Here is a 23,619-nt window from a genome sequence, read left to right as displayed (position 1 = left end):
ATAGAGGAACTTTTTGATCTAGGAGAAGCATAGCTTATACATCTATTTTAAAACAATTATATAATTAACATGTATTATATATTCAGCTTCAAAATTTGTATTTAAAACTCATTTATAATGCTGCCTACGGCCACTATCATACCAAGCCTAAGATGTGCAAGATGTAATATTTCTTTGGCTCACTCTAAGTAACATAACTAGAAATTCGAAGGATCCCTTCTCCCTCAAAGGATCCTATACACTTTAACTGCGAAACCAGAAGAAGATCTAAAAGCCTATTATGTGATACCATAACACAAGGGCTATTGATTCCTTTAAAAAGAAAAAAAAGTATGTGTATAAGCTAATGTATTACTGGGTTTTAAAGGCTTTGGGGGGAGGCCCTCCAGCACATCACCAGGCCCACCGAAACCTCTGAGGTGACGGGGCAGGGTGGTGACCCTGGCTTCCAAGCCTTCAGCCGCTGACCGTGGCGCTTCATCAAGTCAGCAGAGCCCTGCAAGTACAGCCTCGAGTGTGTACCTCACCTGTCCCAGGTGACAGCACCTGCAGCGACTGGGTAACATCGCCTGATTTCAGACATTTTTAACCCAAAGGCCATTCTTCCCTTCCATGGAGTGTTTTGGAAACCTACTTTCCCCTAGAACTTAACAGAACTGAGAAAGCACATGGTTCTGAAACACAGAGTCAGAGAACTTAGCTTCTAAAAAAGGGGCATTTCCCGTATGAATTACCTCATTCTTCTTTGCACGGGCTTTCTATCCTTTTATAGATAATAGCACCTACAAAACTGTGAAGAAGTTTCTAGAGGACCCGGTCTCTCTCGAACCACTTTAAAATGGAAACGCCAGCCCCTCACAAATCTGAGGAGGATCATTTAGGCTCTTCGAGAAAAGTCCTCCAAGTTTCTTTGAGGCAATTCATAGTGTATTAGGCATAATTCAAACAGTTACTGGTTTCTTTTGGAATATCATTTCCTTATTATTTATTACCGATGTGTCATACCAACACAGGACATGCCTCGGTGGGCTTGTAAATACCATTCGTGGTAGCTGGCCAGCTGTACAAATGGAATCTCATCAGCATGTTAAAGTCTGTGCTCCCAGGATACGATTGATGCGGCCCACGCATCCTTCACAAATCGTAAGATGCCACCCTCCGCACTTACCAGAAGCCGTCCTCACTGCAGGTTGCTATTCTTTTGGAATCTTTATGACTCCAGGCAATGCAGAATATTCCATTTTTTCCATGCTTCAAAAAAGGCAAAATACCTATCAATAAGAAATAATTCACCCCTTTTTTCTCTTATTTATTTCCTTCTTCTAAGCATTACTTTTCTACTAGGAACCTGCTTTGGAGGATGCTGAAAGAGGCATTATTGCCAATGGCAGAAAGCTGAATATAACACGCTTGAAGAATGGTAAAGTTGTCACACGTAAACAAAAGTGCCACTTTAAAACAACAATAAAATTTTAAAAAACACATAAAAGCTAAATAAATTTCTTGTAAAAGGAAAAATATGAAACGTAAATTGAGTGGCTTCTAGTTCTTTTTTGGCGAACCCTCGTCAAGAGCCAGAATCTGCTCGTTGAGGCTTTTGCGGAGTCAAACCCCGAGTGAGGCCTTTCCCTGCCGACACCAGTCTGGAGACCGGAGAGCATTCGTTCTCTCTGCTTCCTAACCCGCTGTGAGCTCAGCTGCCCTGGGGATGCAGGAATATCTGCAGGCAACTGTTATTGTTGACTGTTCTTCCCAATTTCAAAGAACAGTTTTAAGACCATTCCTACCACAAATAACCCCATTTATCTGCTTGTCTGCATTCTTGGGGTGTGGAAGGGCAAAAGGATCCAGTCACAGCTGCTGTGATGAGAAGTCTTTCAAACACAAGAAATACACGTGGAAATTTCATTCATCAGCTAGGTCATGGGTAAATAAAGGTCGATCCCTTTCCAAATTTAGTTGAAAACATTTCAGTCTTATATAGTACTTCAATGGTGGTGGCTGTGCATTCTTATCCTGTGCTTTAAGGCTGTTTGGCTGAGGCGGTCTCTAGCTGGCTGTTTTCTGTCTTTGGAGGTCAAGGTGGGGAGGCTTATGAAGATGAACACGAACCTGGAGGTGGTCCCTACACTCATCAGCTAGAGCAGAGAGGCCTCCCGCCAGCTTTGTTACCCCACGGGCTCTTTACCATCCTGCACTTCCTTCCGGGAGGAATATGTAACTCTGTTCATTAAAGCTGGCATTCTTAACTGTCCCCATATCTATTCTCCTAGACGTAAGCAACTCAGATAGTGGTCTTAACTATGAAAGACAGAGATGGGCACTAGAGATGCCCGGTGCCCAGACGCCAGGCCACTGGAGAAGGACTGGGGCAACTCGGGTGCTAACGGGCAGATATTTAAGGTTACGGATGCCACGGGAACAGACCAATAAGTCTGACACTGAAGAATAAAGTTGTTTAGGTTTAGGCCACAAGTGTCTTTTTCAGGTTCATGTCTTCTCCTCTCACGGTTTATTGTTCTGGTTGGGAGGGCAGAGAGGGTGGGCTGGACCTAGAGTGCTGTCACGAAGAGGAAGGGGAGAGATATAAGCAGGCAGTCGCTGTTGGGAGTTTTCTCTTATGAGAGCGACACTGCTTTACTGGGTTTGATGACCCCCACACTCTGCATTTGTCTCATTTCTCTGTCCCCCAGAAGGGCAAGACTGCCAGATCCTCAGAGGGGCACCCAACCATCTTTTGCACAAATGGTTTTAAAGCATTAAATGTATAAACAATTTTCATATCAGTCATGTACTTAATAAACTTTGGCAGTCATCATTTGAAACGAATGAAATTTCAAAATAGAGACCACCCTAGATTCTGTCGTACATCCCTAGATTCATCTCTAACATTCTCAATAATTTGCCAACATCGATGGAGCTCTGTAAGCTGCAGCTGACCATTTGACTCCAAGCAGAAGTGAAAGCACTGTCTGTGATACTAAGATAGGAAGAGCAGACACTTCAAGGCTTGTCACAGGATAAAAGGATTTAAGAACTGGAAGGAAATGTAGGAAATTATACTGGGTTGGCCGAAAAGTCTGTATGGTTTTCTCTGTAAACTAAAGGACACATTTTTCATTTTCACCAATAACTTGATTGACTTGGATATTTTGAGTATGTCAGCTATTTCCACATGGTATAATATTGATTGTTCTCAATTCATGTCTCGATTTGATGGCCACCAACTTCAACTGGTCCACCTGACCGTGGAGCATCGTCCAGAGAGGAATCTCCAGCATGAAACTCTGCAAACCACTTCTAACACATTTGATCAGTCACAGCACCTTCTCCATACCTTGTACAAGTCTCTTTTTTTTGCATTTTTACCTTTCTTTAAATAATAAAGCACAATAGGCTGAAAATATTGCATATTTTCTTCCATCTTCAATATTTAAATGGCTACACAAAAATCACCAACATAAATCACCAAATCACCAGTTTTTGATAAATTTTTTTAAATGCATGATGACATGAAAGTTGTTGCAATACAATCTAACAAAATTGTTCCAAATGAAGACAACTAAGGGCTACTAGAGCCATCATATGGAAAAAACCAAACAGCCTTTTTGACCAACCCAATACAATCTAACTTCACTGTCTCACAAAGAGGTTCAGGCAATAACATGATTCTCCCTAAGTCAACAGCTAATTAGAGAATTGGGACTATAATGTGGGACTTGTTCTGAGTTTGGTCTCCTTCCAATCACTGTACATTTGCCTACAGCCCCTACTCAGAGTTCCTGACTCTGTAATGCAACTTCGGTGGATTTCTATATCTTAGATTCATCCACATACTTCGGAGTTCACCTTGGCATGTGAATGTTCCTCAGTTTTCTTCTCATTCAGAGAACATAATGCCATCTGGCGATAACTATTAAATTAAGAGACTAAAGCATTGAAAAAACAGGGAGCAGTATGAGACATTAGGTTACTTGGCTACCAACAGACAACATCTTACCTCATTAAAGCGCTGCACCATTTTGCCCTTTTTAACATCCCAGATAAAAGCACCGTTTTGGGAAGTAGCTCCAGCAATGCAGTCCAAATCACCTTAGGAAACAATTTGTTAGGCATGACGTGAAACGTCTACCACACACACACTTTCAAAAAGGTAAGACTTGTGGTTTGCAAAACAGTTCTTTAAGTTTTTTAATATGGAAGTCATCGAACGCATGCAAACACAAAGAACAGTATGAATGTACGACCTTCAGCAATGGTCAAAATGCGGTCAGCTTGGCTTGGTCTATAGCCCTGCTGAGTTTCTTTGCTGTAAACCTCTGCCACTGCATCATTTCACCAAAAAACACTTCAGCATGGATGTCTAAAAGACAGGGACACTCACTAATATAACCAACCCCCCACAATGACAAAGTGCCAAAAAGTCCTCAATATTATCACATATCCAGTTAGCCTTTCCTTTTTTCTGACCATCTAGTAATTTTTTTCATGGTTGGGAAAGCATTTACGTGAGCAACGTCCACGAACAAAATCATCTTCTCTAATAAAAACATCAAACATGCTTTGCTAAGAAATAAGACAATCTGTAGCAGTGAAACCGCCACTAAGCTGGTAGCTGGTCCAGGACCCCAGCAGCCCCTGCAAGAACATGGCAGCAGGGTTTCCTCCTCTGACAGGGGGAGGTGTCATCTGCTACCTGGGGGCCAACCCAGTGGGGAATTACTCTGTGATAAAAGATTACAGACGAGCCCTGGCTGGTATAGCTCAGTGGATTGAGCGCCGACCTTCGAACCACACGATCGAGGTTCGATTCCCAGTCAGGGCACATGCCTGGGTTGCAGGCCAGTTCCCGGCAGGGGACTCACGACAGGCAACCATACATTGATATTTCTCTCCTTCCCTCCCCCTCTAAACATAAATAAATAAAATATTTTAAAAAGATTACAGACACTAAAAAGCCCTCACCATATTTCCAGGATTTCCATTCTGCCCCTTGTGGGTCCTGGTATTACTGAGGATAAGTTTCCATTTTATTCACACGGTTTTTCTTTTCCTATAGAATCTACTCTTAATAGAGAGGAAATTACACAACTACCTCTATCCTATTCTACTTCCATCCACGCCGACCTTTGTTAATCTTTCCAACTTCCTCCAGACTCACCAAAAGAGCGAGATTCATTTGTAATCACATTTCGGAAACATCGCAGACTTTCCTTTCCCTGAGTTTTGCTTCCTTAGAGCAAATGCTCAGTGCAGAGTGTGGTGTAAGACTCCACGTAAGAGGAAACCTTCTGAGAACGCCCTCAAACAGTGGTCTGTACAGACACAGTTCCTGCTCGGTGTTTGGGTTTAGACTTGCACGCATTTTGGAGGAGGAGGAATGGTCAGCTAGCGGCTGCGGTGGTGCTGAGTCTGCACCAGCTGGTTCAATCCCCCCATCCCCAGTGAGGGGACCCTGCTGCGAGGGCCTGCAGAATGAGGACTGAGCGAGCAGGCTTCGTGGTCAAAGTGACCCCTGTCCCCATGTGGATTCCACCACTGCCTGCTTTGCATAAAATCCTGCGATGGTTTCTCAACCCTTCTGACCTCAGACCCTCTCTCACGAGTGTTGGCCAACACACTCAACGAGTCGGAGACGGAGGTGCAGCGGGGAGAAGGAGGAGAACTGCTGAGCTCTTCCAGTGCCTTACTTCTTAATAGCGAAGGACCAGCTTTTTCAATTAGCTGTGTTTCCAGAGTGGCACTGAGCTTGTTCTGCTTAAAGGAACAAGGACTGTCTGTGAAAAGTGGAAGTAAAGCCTTTTTCTAAACCTCAGAGGAGGAAACACAAAAAAAGCGGTGGGTTCTTAGCCTTTCTGTATGACGCCGTATGGCGGGCTTGTCTGAGAATCTGATCACTGTGATGTCCACAGACACAGGCACAGCTAGCTACGCTGAACATCACTCATGCAATTCCAAGAGGCCCCCAGATTCTCTGAAGAGATCCAAAATCCTGGAGAGCCCATAAACTCAAGATCAAACATCCCTGTGCAGGAGATAATGGGGGGAAAGCTGTATCCTGGTTGTGTGGGTCATGTGTAGGCTTTATATTAATATTTTACTCGTGGGACAAGTAAGTAAAGCATTCTAATGCTTTATAAAGTGAAGCCCATTTAGGTGTGAACAGTTATTTATTATAGGAAAACAAGACTTTGGGAGGTGGCATGGGACACCCCCTTTCTGTGAAGGGAAGCAGGAAGGCAGCAACGTCTTTCTGAGACCAAAGGCATATGTTCTCTTGTGGGTCAAAGTTCTTCAACATCACAACGGCGGAACTGATACAGAATCACCCACATGGCTACAAGTGGACTGTGGTGCTGTATAACCATTCATATTCACAAAACAGCTGGACTCTGGGGAAAGATATGTATTCTAACTTCTAGAAAGTAAATATTCAATTTTTACATATTGGATGCACATGCAAACTTTAAGGAAAACTTTCATGTAAAGTGTGTGATATCGTTCAAGTCATAGCTACACAGCCCAGCTAAAATCAGGTGAGTTGTCATCCTCCTGATTTACGGTGGCTTTGCCATATGCTTACGTCACATAAAAGGGAGTAAACATCAACGTGCCTATGAAGGAAGTTTGTTCTGAAATCCCCCAAAGCCGAACCCAAAAAAATATGTCAATACTAATCTGCCTCTACAAGCCTTTCGAACACGATGGCATGGATGGGAAGAAGATCATACCAACGAAAATAAAAGTTAGGAAAGTCATTTCGTTGGAGCCCTGATGTCAAAGGAACCCTCCTCACCTGGAGCCCATGAAAGGGAGTAGATGACGCCCTCGTTCCCCGGGGACGTGTGCACTGCCGTCAGCGTGTTCACATCCCAGACTTTGATGGTGCCATCAAAGGATGCGGTGGCCAAGAGGCTGGGGTCAGCAGGCTTGAATTTGCAGTCAAAGATGGTTTCGATGTGGCCCTGGGAATGCAGCGGGAAAAGTCATGACGACTGAGGGAAATCCACATTATTAATAAGCAAGCCACGATGTATCATCAAGCTGAACCATGTACTGTGGCTTCCAAACATGAGTGCAAGCACATACGGCAAGCGGACCCACAAAACCCGAGCCACTGCCGTGGTTGAAGGGTCTCTGTGCTGTTCTCAGTGTGTGAATTGGTAGAGACCTAGATTCTATTCAACCTCAGCTCCTTAAATCAGCAACAAAATACAAAGATGTTCAAAATCCAGCTTTCACCTTCAGCACGTACATTTTCTCATTATGTATCACATACAGAATACTGTACTAGACATTTATAATGTAATTAACTATTATTAGTTACTACGTCATTCTGGTAGCATAATAAAAGACCCAGATAAAACTGAAACTAAAAGTCCTTTCACGCAAATATTCCTTGTTTGATACCAATGACACACTCCAAAAGAATGTCACGATTTTCACAGAAAGAATTGGCATGGCCTTGATTTCAATGAGTTGTGTTCCAAAGTCTTCTAGCAAGTTTATTCTTTGGAACCCACAACACTTGTCCCCACGGCCTGGTGATTTGGGTCCCAAACATCCCGCAAACTGAGACATGGGATGTACCGATAGATGCGCACAGTTACACCTGTGACATGGAAAGGGACCACTGTGCACTGTGGGAGAAGCTGGTGAGAATCTAACGCAAGTAGCCGGAGGTACCATTTGTCATCTCCCCAGACTGGAACACAAGAACTGAAACTCCCACCCCAAGCAGCAGAAACTACAACGTGCTAGGACCTGGGAGAGAATTAATTAACATAGGGATGAGGCCCTCTATTCCAAGTCCGGCCTTAGAGGCACAGAGGCGCCTTCCAAGTCCTGGACCCTCAGAGACACCAGAAGCACCGCCCACAGGAAGCTGCACAGGGCTGCATGGGCTCCTCTCTAATTCCAGAGTTAGCAAAGGGGGGTGAGGTTGGTTCAGCCACAGGTTCAAGGGGCTGGAGTCGGTCTGGTCCTCATGTTCAAAGTTAAGAACACACTTGGGGCAGGGACTGCCTGGATGTGCACTTTTCAGTGGCAGTTCATGGCTATGCTTTCAATTTTTATTTTCAAAATTTGAAAAATCACATGGCAAGAACTAGATTCTGAACATTTCTTCTTCGTCTTATCAGAAGAAATGCAGAAATGAAGGAGTAGTTTTGAAGCATTTTTCTTCATCTTAATCAAGCAGACATTCATGGGGAAGTACACCTTTTAGAAAGTGTATGAATAGGATTTTTCTTATCCCATGTAATTTAGAATCTGTGGAGATGCTTTATACATACAACATCAGAGTCAGATGTCTCTTCTGAGATGTTATTTCTAGTCATCGCCAGTCTGGGTCTGTGTTAGGGATGAGAAGAATTACAAGCAAAAACTCACTGTCTCTTTAGACTGGCAGATGTTTTTAAAGGGAGAAGAGCCACTGAAATAATGTATAATAAAGGAATGTTTGAGTTTTTACTGAATTACAAATTCTACAGAGTTACAATAGAACACTTTAATATGAGGACATACACTCAACAGAAACTGCACCCAGCCTAGACTGTGTAGCTGTTTACTAATGTAAATTTTAACATACTTATTTTTCTCCCTTTCTTTTTATAATTCTTTTTAAAGTTAAGTGGTAATTTGAAATACAGAAAAAGTTTCCCACACTGGGAAAAACATGTACAAAAGGAATATTTTTAAATAAGCTACACATTGTTAAAAATATTTTTGCTAATGTTCAATATTTTTATTTGAAGACAAATTAAATTAATCCTGAAATGACAGTATTATTGGTTGTCTCCCTCTTTTTTTTTTACAAGGGCAATTATAGCTCTAGACTCTTTTCTAAGTTTTTCTAATGAACATTTAACATTTAAAAGTTTCTTAAATGTCAAAATTAGTATAATTCAAACCTGAAGGAAAAAAACAGGCAATTTTATAAACTCTAAAAGAGGGAAAATTAAGGATGATCACTCACAAATACTAATTATAACACCATATAATTACATGCATGCATGCATGCATGCATTTATCCAAACTTAACAAAGACTTGCTAAGCACCAGGCACTATTTCAGGTACTGGAGACAAAGCATAAAACAAAACCAAATAAAAATATGAGTCTTCAGCAAGGTTTTACTCTACTGTATCAGAGGCTTAATGATCGTAAGAACAGAAGCTGAGAGAATCATAGTTACTGTAATGATTCAATAACAGAAACAAATCTTGTGATGATGTTGTCCAAGTTTGCTCATTTACCAGTGAGAACAGCCAAGCCGAGAGCAGCTGACAGAGGTGGACTTTTCTTCCTTCCAAGAGGGGACCCCGTTTCTCATTTTGTGTCCCAAGTCCAGTCCAGTGATGAGACTTTCCAGTGCAGTCTGAAGGGGTGGCATGGACACACGGAAGTGGGGACATCACCGACCGTGCGCAGTGATCATGACAAGCTAGGCATTCACATTTCCAGGAGTTCAGTGTGGAAAATTTAAAGATTTTTACTGGTTTTGTCATCATTCTATACATCATTCTAAAATGTTTCAGCCAGCTGAGATACAGTCCTAATACATGATTGTTTACAAACTGTATGTTAATGATACCAATAAGTAAGTAAAAGTAAACACCATGAGCTCACAAAGCAAGGGTTGGGTATGAAAGGAGGGATGCCTGGACATACCATGTCCCTAAGGAAGTCCCACTTCCTGGCTCCCAGGTCGTACAGGCCCACGCCCCCATCCAGGAAACAGCACAGGGCGTGGCCGGGAGGAAGGGAGAAGGCCTGGCTCCGGGTTAGGGCTGGGGGTGGTGCTGCCTCGCTGGTGGAGGAAACGTAGTGATTTTTGGTGGGAGGCTGGATCGAAACTGAAAAGGAAAAAAAAGTCAGCAGGCAACTGTGCATGCCAACAGCTTCCCACAGGCTGGAATGAAACCACACGGCTTAATTCACAAATTAATAAATTATATATATAATTTGTATGAATATGTATTTTACATGCATATATGTATACATACATACATATATGTATAACCTATATATAATTCCTAAATTAATTTATAAATTAATAAATAAATAAATTCATTTATAAGTTAACAAAGAAAGAAAAGCCCTTTGTTTTCTCTTACCCAGAAATAATCACATTTTCGGCCACAGGAGCACTTTGGCAGCTTTGCCAAAGTAGAGGGCGGGGCAAAAAAGTTCTACGGTTATTTGTATGAAAAAATAATACAATAATTAATAAATATTAATACAAGAATTAACTCTGTGTTTTGTGTACTCACAACTATAAACCTACTTTTGCCTCACCATGTATATACACATATACACAGAACTGGATATTATTTTGCATAGAGGTGTATATAAGTACAGGAGGGAGAATGAATGAAAATTAGTATGTGAGGAATCACGAAATGTTATAAATATTTGTTTTATTATCTCCCCATAAATTAAAGCACAGAATGATTATTTTTTAATTAGCATCTTCTTTGAAAATCTCAATATATTAGCTGTTGTCCCCGTCTGCATAGACAAATACAGAAGTATGAGAATTTTTTTCTTTGAAAGCTTGTAACTCTCCCCACTACATGTCATCCGATGAAAATAAGTACTTGTGACGTCATATAATTCACTCCAATTTAGCACCCAAACTAAGAATCATTATTGTCTGGCACACAGTTGCATCTCAATTTTTCTTTCTTCTTCCTCAGGTTTATTCAACTATTTATATACTTCGATTTCTCCAACTTCCAGTTACATCAGTGTCCTGTGTTTAGTTATTTTCTATAACTTCTTTATCTCATATCGTGTCTTCTTGCAAGTTTTTCCTTAGAACATGAATATTCTTTTGCAAACATAATACAAAATAATGATACCACTGTAAATTATCAAACCAGTCTATATTAATTACATACTAGAAGATGGGTATTTCCCAGATATTCTCTTTTTTGAGTATGTTCCCTTTTTATTCAAATATAATACGGTACTCCTTATTGCATTCATTTGAATAATACCCCTCAGAATCTGAGCATGACAGGAAGTTCATACTACAATCAACTACCTACTAATAGCAAAAGAGGCATTTGATTCAATGAAAGTTTGCTGGCAATTTGGTTAAAATTAATATGATCCATGACTTGTTTTTTCTAATTTTTTTTGCATTTATTTATTTATTTATTTTTAGAGAGAAGGGAAGGGAAGGAGAAAGAGCGCTAGAGAAACACCAGTGCGTGGCTGCCTCCCACATGGCTTCCACTGGGAACTGGCCTGCAACCCAGGCATGTGCCCTGACCGGGAATCAAACCAGCCATCCTTTGGTTTGCAGCCCGTGCTCAATCCACTGAGCTACACCAGCCAGGGCTGTTTTTCTAATATTTTAATTTACTGACATTATGAGTGGTTTTGAACTCTTTATATATCTCTCTATCTGTAATTCAACTCTTTTTTTAGAACGTGGCATGTCTATATTTAAAATCTTCATTTTCACATAATTTTTCTTATCCCACACTTTGTTATGTTTAAAAAATGGAGTTAAAAAGACTAGCCATCTAGCAATAGATTACTCAAAAAGAATTACTCAAAAATGACAAGGTTGGTACCTACTTCTTTATATTTTATGTTTTTTTCTCTAATGAACATGGGCTACTTTTCTAATACAAATCATATGAGAGAATCTGTGCTATTTCCGCCAGCCCGTGGTGTGAGTCTTCATAGCAACTAAGCAGAGGAACGAATAACCACAAAAAACTGTGGGATGTGTAAACAATACATGAGCCTCTGTACTATTAATTCCCAGTCCTGATCCGGTCTCCAGGCTTCAGAAGGATTAGGGCACCCCAGAGAAGCCGAAATGGTGCGGCTTCAAGGTCCCTTCGGCACACACACTGTCCAAGGCTATTTTTCAAAGTTTGCTTTTCGGTAGCCTATGGCATTTGCTACGCTCGTATCCTTATATCAGTCATTTTACTTGAACAATACAATATTTTACTGTAAAATACAACATTTTAAAATAGTAAGTTTTGTTGCTACTTTCACTTACATTTCTTTCTTGGAGGAGAATTAAGTATATGTAAGCAGTGAAATCCTGTTTCCTTTAATTTAAAGTTATCAATAGGTGTTGTTCTTGAAACACTCCAAATGCGTAAAACACCTACTTGAGAATCTAGCCAGGAAAAGAAGCATTCTGTTAAAAACTTTTATTTGAAATATAAAATGTCCAGACACAAAAGTAATGAAAAACGTCTACTCGCAAGACTTTTAGCACTACTACCCGGCATTCTTCAAACAGTAAGACTGCACAACAATACAATCAAAGAAGAAGCTAAAATGTTGTTCAACCCTAACATGTGTGGCATGTTTTTTACTCTTTTTTCTATTCCAAATCTTTTCCTGGGGTGCAAAACTGCCTTCCAAGGCACCTTGCCCACAAAAATCATCATGACACCTAGGTCACAGACAAGCACCCCAGTGACCCCGCACTCTAAAAGAGCCCACCCCTGAGAACCTCCCACCCCAACCTTAAAGGGTCCTTCCTCGTCAGAATGGTCGAAGCTGCTCCCTCACGAAACTGTAGCTGACCAACGATGCCTAGTAAACCTGAAGCCAGTTGGAAAGCCCCTCCCTTCCAAAAATTCCACCTTAATAAGCTGTTAGAAATGATTAACCATGGAGTCACAGAATGACCCAGCAACTGTACCCCTGCGGGTATCTCTGACAAAACTAGAAACCCATCCATACAAAGGCCTGCGTGCAAACGTTCCTGCCAGCATTATTCATCAGAGCAAAAAAGCAGCAAAAAGCTTCGTGCCTGTCAACTGCTCAACGATCCAATTCTGGCATACCCACACAATGAAACATGATTCACCCATAAACAGGAATACGTTACTCACACACCCAGTGCCAGGGATGAACCTTGAAAACTCTATGCTAAGTCAAAGAGGCCAGACGCAAAATGCCAAATACTGAGTTACTTCATTTCTAGGAAACACTGAAACCCGCGGAGACAGAAAGTAGGTTAGCAGTTTATGTACACACGTTTCCCCGGGGGGCTGTGGAGACTGGGTCACAGAGAGAGACTGCTAGTGGGTGCAGATGGGACGTTCTGGAACTAGGGGTAAAGGTCGTCCAACTGTGTAACTACAGACACCATGAAACTGTACACTTTAAAATCGTGAGTTTTATGGTATGTGAATTTTCTCTTGCAATAGTAATAATAGCTATATAAAAATTCCTATATCTATCACTAATTATATCATGTGAAATCAAAGGCAATTAAGACATGTAAGAATCTGTCTATTTCCATGTGTAATGTGCTTCAAGTAGTAAAAAAAATTTTTTTTCCCAATTCCTTTGTCTTTCAACCATGGTTTACATTCACTACCATTCTGCACCAGTTTCTGACATACAGCAAAGTGGCCGGAAAACTATGCTTTCTAGACAGTGGTCGGTTCCCTGCTGCCCCGAGTAGCCACTGGCCCCACACCTGATGTCTCCACAATGCTGGTTACACTCCTCATGCTGCGATCGCATCTCCGAGGCTGCTCTGCAACTGCCCAAGAGCACTGTTCAACCCCCGCCGTTTCCCACCCGCCCCCAGCCACTCCCTCTGGCAGGTCTCCCCACGTTCTCTCTCTGTGACTCTGTTTCTATGTTGTTTATTTATTTTGTTCATTAGATTCCATATAAAAGTGAAATCATATGGTATGTGCCTTTCTCTGACTGGCTTATTTGCTCCATGGATATTTGCCAAATACTGAGTTACTACTCAGCATGGCAAATATCCACGCTGTTGCAAAAGGTAAGACTTCCTTTCCTTTTCATGGCTGAGTAGTATTCCATTGCGTAAATGTACCACAGCTTGTTTAACCACTCATTTACTGATGGGCATGTGGCCTGCTTCCAAATCCTGGCTCTCATAAATAGTGCTGCAGAGGATTTCTTTTAAAATGCTAAGAGGATAAAGACCCTGTCTTTTATTTTACACTGATCAAATGGGGAAGGGTTGACACAGTAGCTGATGGACTGTCACTTGAGAGGTGTCTTTCTGAACCTTGGTAAGTAGTGAAAGTAGAGTCCTTCAATTTCTAATCACAATTTTAAATTCCTGCATCTTCCCGTCCCACATAATCACCTGGCTTTGCTAAGTCTCTCTTGATTAGGAAACCATGAAGGCACATCCGTTCAACCCAGGGCAATACATTCTGGCTCTTCCTAGGCCTTACTGGTCACTGGTCTTGGAATCTCCAGTAAGGTTAATAGGCTCCTGTGCAGGAAACTGGTTTTCTCGTCCGTCCTCTCCCTCTCAGCCTGCCACACCTGAGATGAAACTGCCTCTGTCCTCTGTACACATGCAAACACAGATGTGTACACCTGTTGCTCATATACATCCCAATTTATGATCAGAAACCTGGACAGCGGGGCCTTAGTTTCATTTTTACTTGTTGTTATGTTGAAAATACACAGTCTAAATAAAAGTCAAGTAGGCATTTACTATAACACCATTTATAGTGTTAATAAGCCTTACACAAAATTAACAAACAGAAGAGCATAATTTTCCCGACTGAATTAAAGAACACACACATTTAACACGCTGGGGAAGGGGTCACGTACCTCCGGTTACAAACATCCCGGGGGCACTGGGGACCCAGGCCAAGCAGTGCACCGGGGCCGCCGCACTGGGACAGTTGAACGTGGTGACGCAATAAAGTGACTCTGAATCCACCAGACGGATTCCGTAGTGCGCATTCGCCACCAGGAGGTAGTCGGCAGACAGTGGGTCCCATTCCAGGGCTGTGACTGGGTCCTCTTCGTCTGGCCCTTCAAGGAACTCAGGCCTCAGCACATGTTTCTGACTTTTATTGCCTTTTATTGACACATGACGAGAAAAGATTGTAAACAACATTTTCAAAAAAAGATCAATAATTGAGACATGAGGAATTTTCTCCTGGCATGTTGCTGAGCTCTGGGAGTCCTGGCAATAGAACTCTGGCATTTCCCACAGAACTGACACTTGACCTGTGACCGCCACCAATCAGAGCATGTCTGCCTGACGGGGGTTCGATTGTACTGCTTTGGTGGTCCCTAGTCTCTGGAATGTTTGTCCTATTTGTTACTGAAAAGCTGTAAGAAAAAGACACGTAAATCATGCACGTGATTTTGCCATCAGCTACAATGTCAGTGAGTTGCAACCCTGTAAGGAAAAAGCTCAGCCAGAGTGAGAAGACCGTGTTGTGATGAAAAGCATGGTGTGTGTAAGGAGAGCCAGGGTCCAGCCCCGCCGAGTTCCACCACTGCCTAGCTGTGTGTTCTTGGACAAGAGGCTTCCCCTCTGTGGCTTTTATTTTCATCATGGAGAACATAACAATACTCACCACGTGGAATTTTTTAAAGGATTAAGTGTTTATTGTTTAAAGCGCTGACGAGAGTGGGCCTGTTACTAACAGCATACGGGGATTTACTTCCACTCCTTCCTCACTCTTCACACCGTTTGTCACCATCACACTTCACTGCTGACGGCCAGTAGGAAGGAGGCAGCCAGCAAAACAGGGAGGTGGAACAAGCGGAATTAAATGAAGCACAGGGTCCTCAACCGGTCCTCTCTCTGCTCCTTCCCAGTGGAACACACAGCTGGCAATGGGGGCAAGTGCTTCTGCCCATGCGCCACAGGGGGCTCCACTGAGCAGGTCCTCTCGTTCGCAAAAGAAAGGCAGTGGAAAAGCCACTTCACAGACAGTATTGATTATTGAGAAGCGCTGTAAACTGTGAAAGAAGTGTTTCCTTAACAAAGTAACACCACCGAAGGACACCACAGCTCTGCCTGCAACCTCATCTGTACCTGCCGTTTTCACCCTGTTGGAGTGAAACACTGGACAGGACGGATTTCCTCGAGTCTATAAAATGCTGCAAAGTGAATTGAAAACCTTATAGCTTCTGCCTTGACATTGAATTCATCAGAATATAATACTTAAATATAATGTTGACTTTAAATCAGTAGTATTTTATTTAGAATGTGTGCATATGTAACCACAGAAAGAGCCTGAGAGATTTCTTTTCTTTGGATTTCTCACGTTTTCACAATGACCATCATGGAAAGTGAGTTTGATTCTTCCTTCCCAAAACAAACATCTTCTAAATTGCTATTTGATATAGCAAACAGTGATGAATATTAATACAGCAGGTCATTGCAAGGGAAAAAGAGGCAGAAAAATGGTTTAACCTCAGTTGCACCAGCTCCTTCTTAAGTCATTTTTAGGTATTTGCTTGTGCCTGTTCGGATCTATGATTTATTAAAAGTATTCCAGCATGTAAAAAATAACAGCAGCAACAGAACACATGGTAAGATTTGCAAGGCAAACATTATAATATAGAAATCATGTTGCTTCAAAGCCCCATGCTTACAGCCAGAATGGTAACGAGCTATAGCCACTGTTTTCTGTTCTATGCGGTATCCACATTTTTATGACAAAAGATAGAAAATGAATCTATAAAATGTAAAGCCAGGCATTAGAATAACAACTGATAATATTTTTACTTATATATGTTACTTATTTTGCTCTTATGTATATTCTGTTTCATTTTCAAATGCCAGACACCTTGTACAGTCAGGTAAGGACAAAAGCACAGAAGTCACAAGAAGATGAGGTGGACAGTTTCCATGTGAAAAACAAAAATGGAGCAAGGAAACCTGGGGGCTGAAACGCAAAATAATGAGGGTGCCGTGTAATACAAGGAGCTGTTGAACTTTTGATTCTGAGATGCAGGGGCACAGAGGAAAGGAACCAGGAAAGGGTGTACAACAGGAAAAAGGAAACGAAATGACAACGGAAAACAAGTGCTCAGAAGCAGCATGCCTTTCCCCACAACCCAGACCAGAAATCCATGCCTCCTATGTGTTTTCGAAAGGGAACGCAGTGTTAGATAGAACCAATGTCACCAACAACACTTCTAAAACAAAACAATGCAAATTGGCTTAGGTGCACAGCCCAGGGGTAATAACAAAGTCCATTCAATTGAAATATTTCTATTGCAAAGTTAAAAAAAATTCTCTGATGATCTGGCTTTATCTAAGAATTTAAGCTGAAACAGTTAAAGCAGTCGTTTTCAACATTTGTGGCCTTGGAACCCTCTCTTCACATGAGAATTTTTTCCAGATCCAGTACATAACACAGAATAAAGTGGCGCCTTTTCAGACTGACCAGCCGGGTCACCCACCAGGCCCCCCTGCCCCGTGCCAACACATACACCAACACACACACATACTAACAAGCTCACGGTTTAAAACTCACTGCTTTAACTTTATGGGTGAACTGCCTTATGGTGGCAGTCCTCCTTGAGTCGTTTTTCTGCTTCCAAAGGAGATAAAAATGGACAGCAGACAGCTTGAGGTCATGGCCACCGGCAAGGACCTGGAGGACAGAAACTCTACCCTGTTACACAGAGACCGAACCATGGTGGGGCCAGCCACTGATGAAGTGGGGGTGAGCACTTCTCGGAGAAAGTAAAAAAACCCCAACACTGCCAGTAATCATGGTAGCGCCCCAAAGCTCCCAACGCACACAGCGTGTCTCGTCAGAATCTAAGCGCAGCCTTGTCTCCGTGACCCACGAGCTCTGGTGCACGCCAGAGGAAACTGTGCAGCTGAATTAGATGTATTACATTCTCTTATAAATAGATTTACTTCAAACAATTATTTGGAATCAGTGCAATGCTGGGTGATGTCTGCACAGCTATGATTTTAAAATTAAAATCCTGTTACCATTGGCTTTATGCTGCGGAAATAAGAAATTACACATGCTAAGACAAATAAAAGTTGACCTCTGGCTAATTCAATTCTTACCTGGTTGTAAAATCGACAGACTTCCGTCCACATGACCAAACACGACCTTGCCCTTTTTCTGGGTGTGCCATCGGAACAGGGAGATGTCAGACAGGAAGCTGTGGGCGTCCCTGTGCACGGTGACCCCACTCTCGGGCCCTGAGATGGCCCAGACGAACAGCGGGCCCCTGCGGGAACTGAAGGCCACAGCATCGCCCACCTTCCAGCACCAGCTCAGACACGCAGGCGTCCCTGGAACCGATGCGATATGGATACATGATACAGAGACGAGGCAGCGGGCCATCCCATTAAATTACATTTGCAACTGGGCATTTCTAAAGAAAGAGTATGTTCGTTATTAAGAAATACTGCCTTCTTACTTGGGAATTGCATTTTATTTTTTAAGTATATTTTATTGATTATGCTATTACAGCTGTTCCTTTCCCCCCACCCCTTTATTCCCCTCCACCCTGCACACCCCCTCCCACCTGTATTCCCCCTCTTTAGTTCATGTCCATGGATCTTACATATAAGTTCTTTGGCTTCTACATTTCCTATACTGTTCTTAACTTCCCCCTATTTTCTACCTACCATTTATGCTGCTTATTCTCGGTACCTTTTTCCCCCTTTCTCCCCCTTTCTCCCCCTCCCACTCCCCCACTGATAACCCTCCATGTGATCTCCATTTCTGTGATTCTGTTCCTGCTCTAGTTGTTTGCTTAGTTTGTGCTTGTTTCCTTTTTGTTTCTTTAGGTTCGATTGTTAATAGCTATGAGTTTGTTTTTCTGGGCATAGCTTTGATCTTCTTTTCGTTAGATAAGTCCCTTTAACATTTCATAGAATAAGGGCTTGGTGATCATGAAGTCCTTTAACTTGACCTTATCTGAGGAGCACTTTATTTGCCCTTCCATTCTAAATAATAGCTTTGATGGATAGAGTAATCTTAGTCATAGGTTCTCACCTTTTATGACTTGGAATACTTCTTTCCAGCCCCTTCTTGCTGGCAAGGTTTCTTTGGAGAAATCAACGGAGAGTATATTGGGAACTCCTTTGTAGGTAACTATCTCCTTTCCTCTGGCTGCCTTTAAGATTCTCTATTATCTTTAATCTCGGGTAATGTAATTATGATGTGCCTTGGTGCATTCCTCCTTGGGTCCAACTTCTTTGGGACTCTCTGAGCTTCCTGGACTTCCTGGAAGTCTATTTCCTTTGCCAGATTGGGGAAGTTCTCTTTCATTATTTTTTCAGAGAAGTTTTCTTCTTGCTCTTTCTCTTCTCCTTCTGGACTCTTATGATTCAGATGTTGGAACATTTAAAGATGTCATTGAAGTTCCTAAGTCCTCATTTTTTTTTGAATTCTTGTTTCTTCATTAAATTTTGGTTGAGTGTTTCTTTCTTCCTTCTGGGCCAAATTGTTGATCTGAGTCCTTGTTTCCTTCCTGTCACTGTTGGTTCCATGTACATTTTCATTTATTTCACTTTGCATAGCCTTCACTGTTTCCTGTAGTTTGTAACCATACTCAACCAGTTCTGTGAGCATCCTGATCATCAGTGTTTTGAACTGTCCCTCTGATAGGTTCGCTATCTCTTCATCGTTAGTTGTATTTTTTTCTGGAGCTTTGATCTCTTCTTTCATTTGGGCCATATTTTTTTTTGTCTTGGTGCACCTATTACATAGTAAGGAGCAGAGTATTCACCAGGGCAGGGCAACCCACCTGGCTGCACTGTGACGCTGTACGTGGGGGAGGGGTCAAAGAGAGAACAGTGCCACTTTCTCAGTTCTCTGCCGTCTTTCAGTCACTTCCCCCACTACCCACAAGCAAATGGGGCCCTTCTGGTGCTGATTCCCAGGTGAGTGGGCTTGTGTATGTTCTAGGACCTTGTGGGTCTCTTCAACAAACTCTCCTGTGAGGCTAGAAGTTTCTCCTGCCACCTGGACCCCCACAGGTGTTTTCAGTCAGAGGTTTGAGGCTTTATTCCCCTGCACCGGAACTCTGGGTTGCATGGTCTGTCTCGCCCCCCTCCCCACCAGTTGCTCCTCCTGGTTTATCCAAACACGAATGTGAGACTGCCTGCTCCACCAGCCACCACCTTGCCTGTGAGTCCTCCGCACCTGGCTGCCTATTCCCACCCCTCCTCCCAGTCCAGGTGAGTGTTTCTTCTTTAACTCCGTGGTTGTCAGACGGAATTCCATACAGTTCAGTTTTCTGTTAGATTGGTTGTTTTTTGTCTTTAAATTTGTTTTTGTCCTTCTTTTGTTTGTGCAAGGAGGCACGGTGTGTTTACCTTGGAAACTGGATTTTAAAACTTCTCTCTAGGACCACTGGGAGCATATGCAGGGTACTTCCATGATGAAGGGAACAGCACTAATGTGACCATATAGGGCTACATGTATTCAAAGGGATTTACAGAGATTTTTTCCCCCGAAAACTGGATGCTCACTAAAGCAATTGATTCTTGATGGGTTTTTGTGTATACAACCTGCTCTAAGCATTCTAGGTAGAGAAGTTAGCAAGGGATTCAAGTCCTGCTTTAAAGGGTCTTACATTTAAAAAGTGGGGCGATGAGGATTAATGCATACAAAGTAAAAGGCTACTATAAGGATTTAATAAAAATAAAAGTAATGCTATAATCCATGCTTCACTGGGAGTTTAGATTCAAATAAATCTTAGCTTCCCCTCGGATGAGCTGAGCATGTCACTCTACCTTGCTAAGCCTGTTTCCTTATCCATAAAACAGACACGACTAAAAGTAAGAGAGGCAATACACGATTTTATGTAAAAGTCTCTTTTAAACCATGAGACAAAATACAAAAGTTAAGTATAAATCTCCCCACTGTTATTTCAATCAACTAGATCCTAAAGGAAGTAAGTGTTCTGGTAAATTGACGTCCCCAAGGCAGAGGCTGTGGCCCTTCCAGCACAGGTTCACTGTCGACTGCATCAGATCAATGAACGGAAGGTGCTATCAGGGAACATGCAACTAGTGCCCAGGAATCTGGTTTGAACGAGGTTCTCCAAAAGATGCCACGTGGGAAGGGTTGGTGAACCCCTGGGCCACTCTCCAGGGAGGTAAATGGGGTCCGAGTTATACTTTGAAGGAGCAGTAGAGTTTCAACATACGAGATGAGCACTATTTCCCAGGGATAGAGAACGCTACAAACAAAGACGCAGAGTCAAAACTGTTTATTGACAGTAGGATCGCTTTGTGTCTATAATGGGCCGAGAAGCAGAAACTGGAAACTGAATGCTTAGTTCAGGGCCTGACATGTAATGAGAACTCCCTAAGTTTTATCGAATGAATGAATGAATGAATGAATGAATACAGGAATATGTAAATAAGGTCAATCAGAGAGCTGATGTAGTGTTAGGACACATCGACAGAAGTAGAGTTTGCCCAATAAGGGATCAGACACTCTGTACGCATCAAACCACCACCGTACACTTGAAGAAGCCACCAGGATGCTGGCTCTCCGAGTGCGTATTTCAAGAAAGGCAGCAAAGGGGAGCAGGGACCATATGGCTACAAGAGAAAGCATGACTATCGTGGTGTAGTTCTGCAAGCACTTCTAAGGGCTCTGTAAATATTAACTTGCTTAATTCTCCGAGCAAGATTCTGAGATAAGTAGGACACACAACTATCTGCTATTATTCACAGTTTTGTCTTCCATAAGGATATTGGGATGTTTTTCAAGTTGGTAACAATTTTAATATTTTTATAATTAAACAAATGAATACTCATTTCCCTCATATTAATTTTTTATTATTGGGAAAAAATAGTGATGAAGTAAAAAACAACAGTTTCACGTTCAACGGCTCAATGTGAAAGTTCTGATATTAATACAACATTGATTGATATGCAAACTTCTACTTTGCTTACTGAATTCCAGAAAGAAAAGAACAAAGTTTATAATATTTCAAGGGGATTATTTAAAATGAAAATGACCAAAAATGTTTACAATATCTTTTTGCAAAGAAAACATCCAAATTTTCAGTCTTCAAATTAAGGAGATATCTAGAAATAGCATGAGGGGCTTATTAATAAGTCTGAAAGGAAAGGAATGTTAATTCCTTTCAGAAAAAGAAAAGATAGGTAAACCTGATTAAATTCATTACCCAAATTATTTAATCCTCCTATACACGTTAATGAAGAGTCTCACTTATTCATAATCAGTGGCACAGGAAGCTCCATATGGTACACAGGCAGGTGAATGGATGTGATGCACGTGGCATCTGATGACGAAGCAGAGGATAAACCAGGTGATGACGCAATAGTGTGTTGCCTAATCTGTACTCCAGAGTAACATGGAGATAACACGTCATTATGCACTTACGGTCTAATGCAGATTTGCAGGACAGCTTTAGGAGAATGATGACATTGTACAACATTTTTAGTTTATGTCATATAAAATAGGGAAGGAATGTTAAGGAGTATTTACTGTGTAACTTAAAATTAATTTCACACAAAGCTAGATTTAAAGGATTGGGAAAGTACACTATTTGTTCATATAAACAACACTGGAAAACCTTGTAGGATTTGTCGTTGGTGGGGAAACACATATTGCTAGAAAAACATGAAAACTCTTAACTGAGGCTTATCAATTGCTTGTATACATCACAAAGCTTGTACTGAAAGTAATTTGGCTTTTTCTTATCGATGTATTGAAAACCTTAAAGAAAACTTACTTACATTAATGGAAGCTCACTGAAAAAATAGTTGAGTTGTAAAAATATTTTGCTCACCGATTGCAGTCAATTACTAACACTGAAGTTCACTGGTTGTTGCAAGTAAAAATAAGTAGCGTATATGAAACTGGGAATAAGGTGTGTATTTTTTGTGTTAAAAATTAACCTTGTTTGGGAAATATTTTTAAGATAAAACTCACATAACAAAATTGGTATATTTTCCCAGTAATTTCAAAATACCTAATGACCTAAATTTGAAAAGACAAGGAAAGAGCAATAAACTAAATATATTGAACATATCCAAAGGTTCCAAAATGTACGATTATTATTTTGGAAGCAAGATTTAAATAGCATTACCTATGGATTGTCAACATTGTTACTACACACTGAAAAGAATCCTATAAAAAATGTCAACAAAATAGTGAGATCATCACTTCTTAATTTTCTACTTCAAAGTTATAATCGGTATCTTTGAGGCAAGAAGGTGAATATGGAAAAGGTACCCAGCAGCACCTTTCAAAACCGTAACCAATAGTTGAGCTACACCTGGTGCTCAAAAAGAGATTAAATTATTGTGCTATTTAATGCAGAATAATGATTATGGAACATCATCATTATTATGGGGCATAATTCTAGGTAGAAAGAATGATGTAGCGATAACTATTCAATCCACTGAGACACACTGTGTGAACCAGGGCTTTCCACTTTGACCTAATTAAAGGTAAAGGAGAGAAACCAGTTCAGCAGGACACTAAAGCTACATATAATACTGACCTTGTATGTTTCAGATTGGAAAAGATAATAAATAGGCAAGGATAATAGTCTCATTAAGCAAATCTTATATAAAGGTTATGGGTTCGAACCCTGGTCAGGGCACATACAAGAAACAACCAATGAATCCATAAATAATTTGAACAGCAAAGTGATGTCCTTCTGTCTGTCTCTCTCAAGTCAATAAAAATTTTTTTAAAGGAAATCTTATCTAATTATTATTTTTATATTTACAGGTGAGGCAAAAGTAGGTTTACAGTTGTGAGTACTAGAAAGTTTGTTTTTGTACTATTATTTATTCATTATTGTACCATTTTTCAACCTGAACAACTATAGGCCCACTTTTGCCCCATCCTGCATT

The 23,619-nt window shown here is 41.3% G+C and overlaps 1 protein-coding gene across 5 annotated transcripts in view; it reads right to left on the bottom strand.

The window, feature by feature from the left end:
* WDR17 (WD repeat domain 17) overlaps positions 1-23,619 on the bottom strand; it is a 78,958-nt gene that overhangs the window by 27,630 nt on the left and 27,709 nt on the right. For all 5 annotated transcript variants that reach the window (XM_037055115.1, XM_037055111.1, XM_037055113.1 and 2 more), the window contains 7 exons: positions 17,824-18,054; positions 14,598-14,849; positions 12,028-12,150; positions 9,672-9,856; positions 6,797-6,965; positions 4,001-4,092; positions 1,169-1,251 (listed from right to left, as the gene is read on the bottom strand). In XM_037055115.1, the coding sequence (XP_036911010.1) occupies positions 1,169-1,251; positions 4,001-4,092; positions 6,797-6,965; positions 9,672-9,856; positions 12,028-12,150; positions 14,598-14,849; positions 17,824-18,054 (1,135 nt within the window). The remainder of the gene's footprint in view (positions 1-1,168; positions 1,252-4,000; positions 4,093-6,796; positions 6,966-9,671; positions 9,857-12,027; positions 12,151-14,597; positions 14,850-17,823; positions 18,055-23,619) is intronic.

This window comes from Sturnira hondurensis, unplaced genomic scaffold (genome assembly GCF_014824575.4).
Source record: "Sturnira hondurensis isolate 20B ecotype Veracruz unplaced genomic scaffold, ASM1482457v3 Scaffold0008640, whole genome shotgun sequence".
In the NCBI taxonomy this organism is placed as follows: Eukaryota; Metazoa; Chordata; class Mammalia; order Chiroptera; family Phyllostomidae; genus Sturnira; species Sturnira hondurensis.
This window is presented reverse-complemented; position numbering and strand designations above follow the sequence as displayed.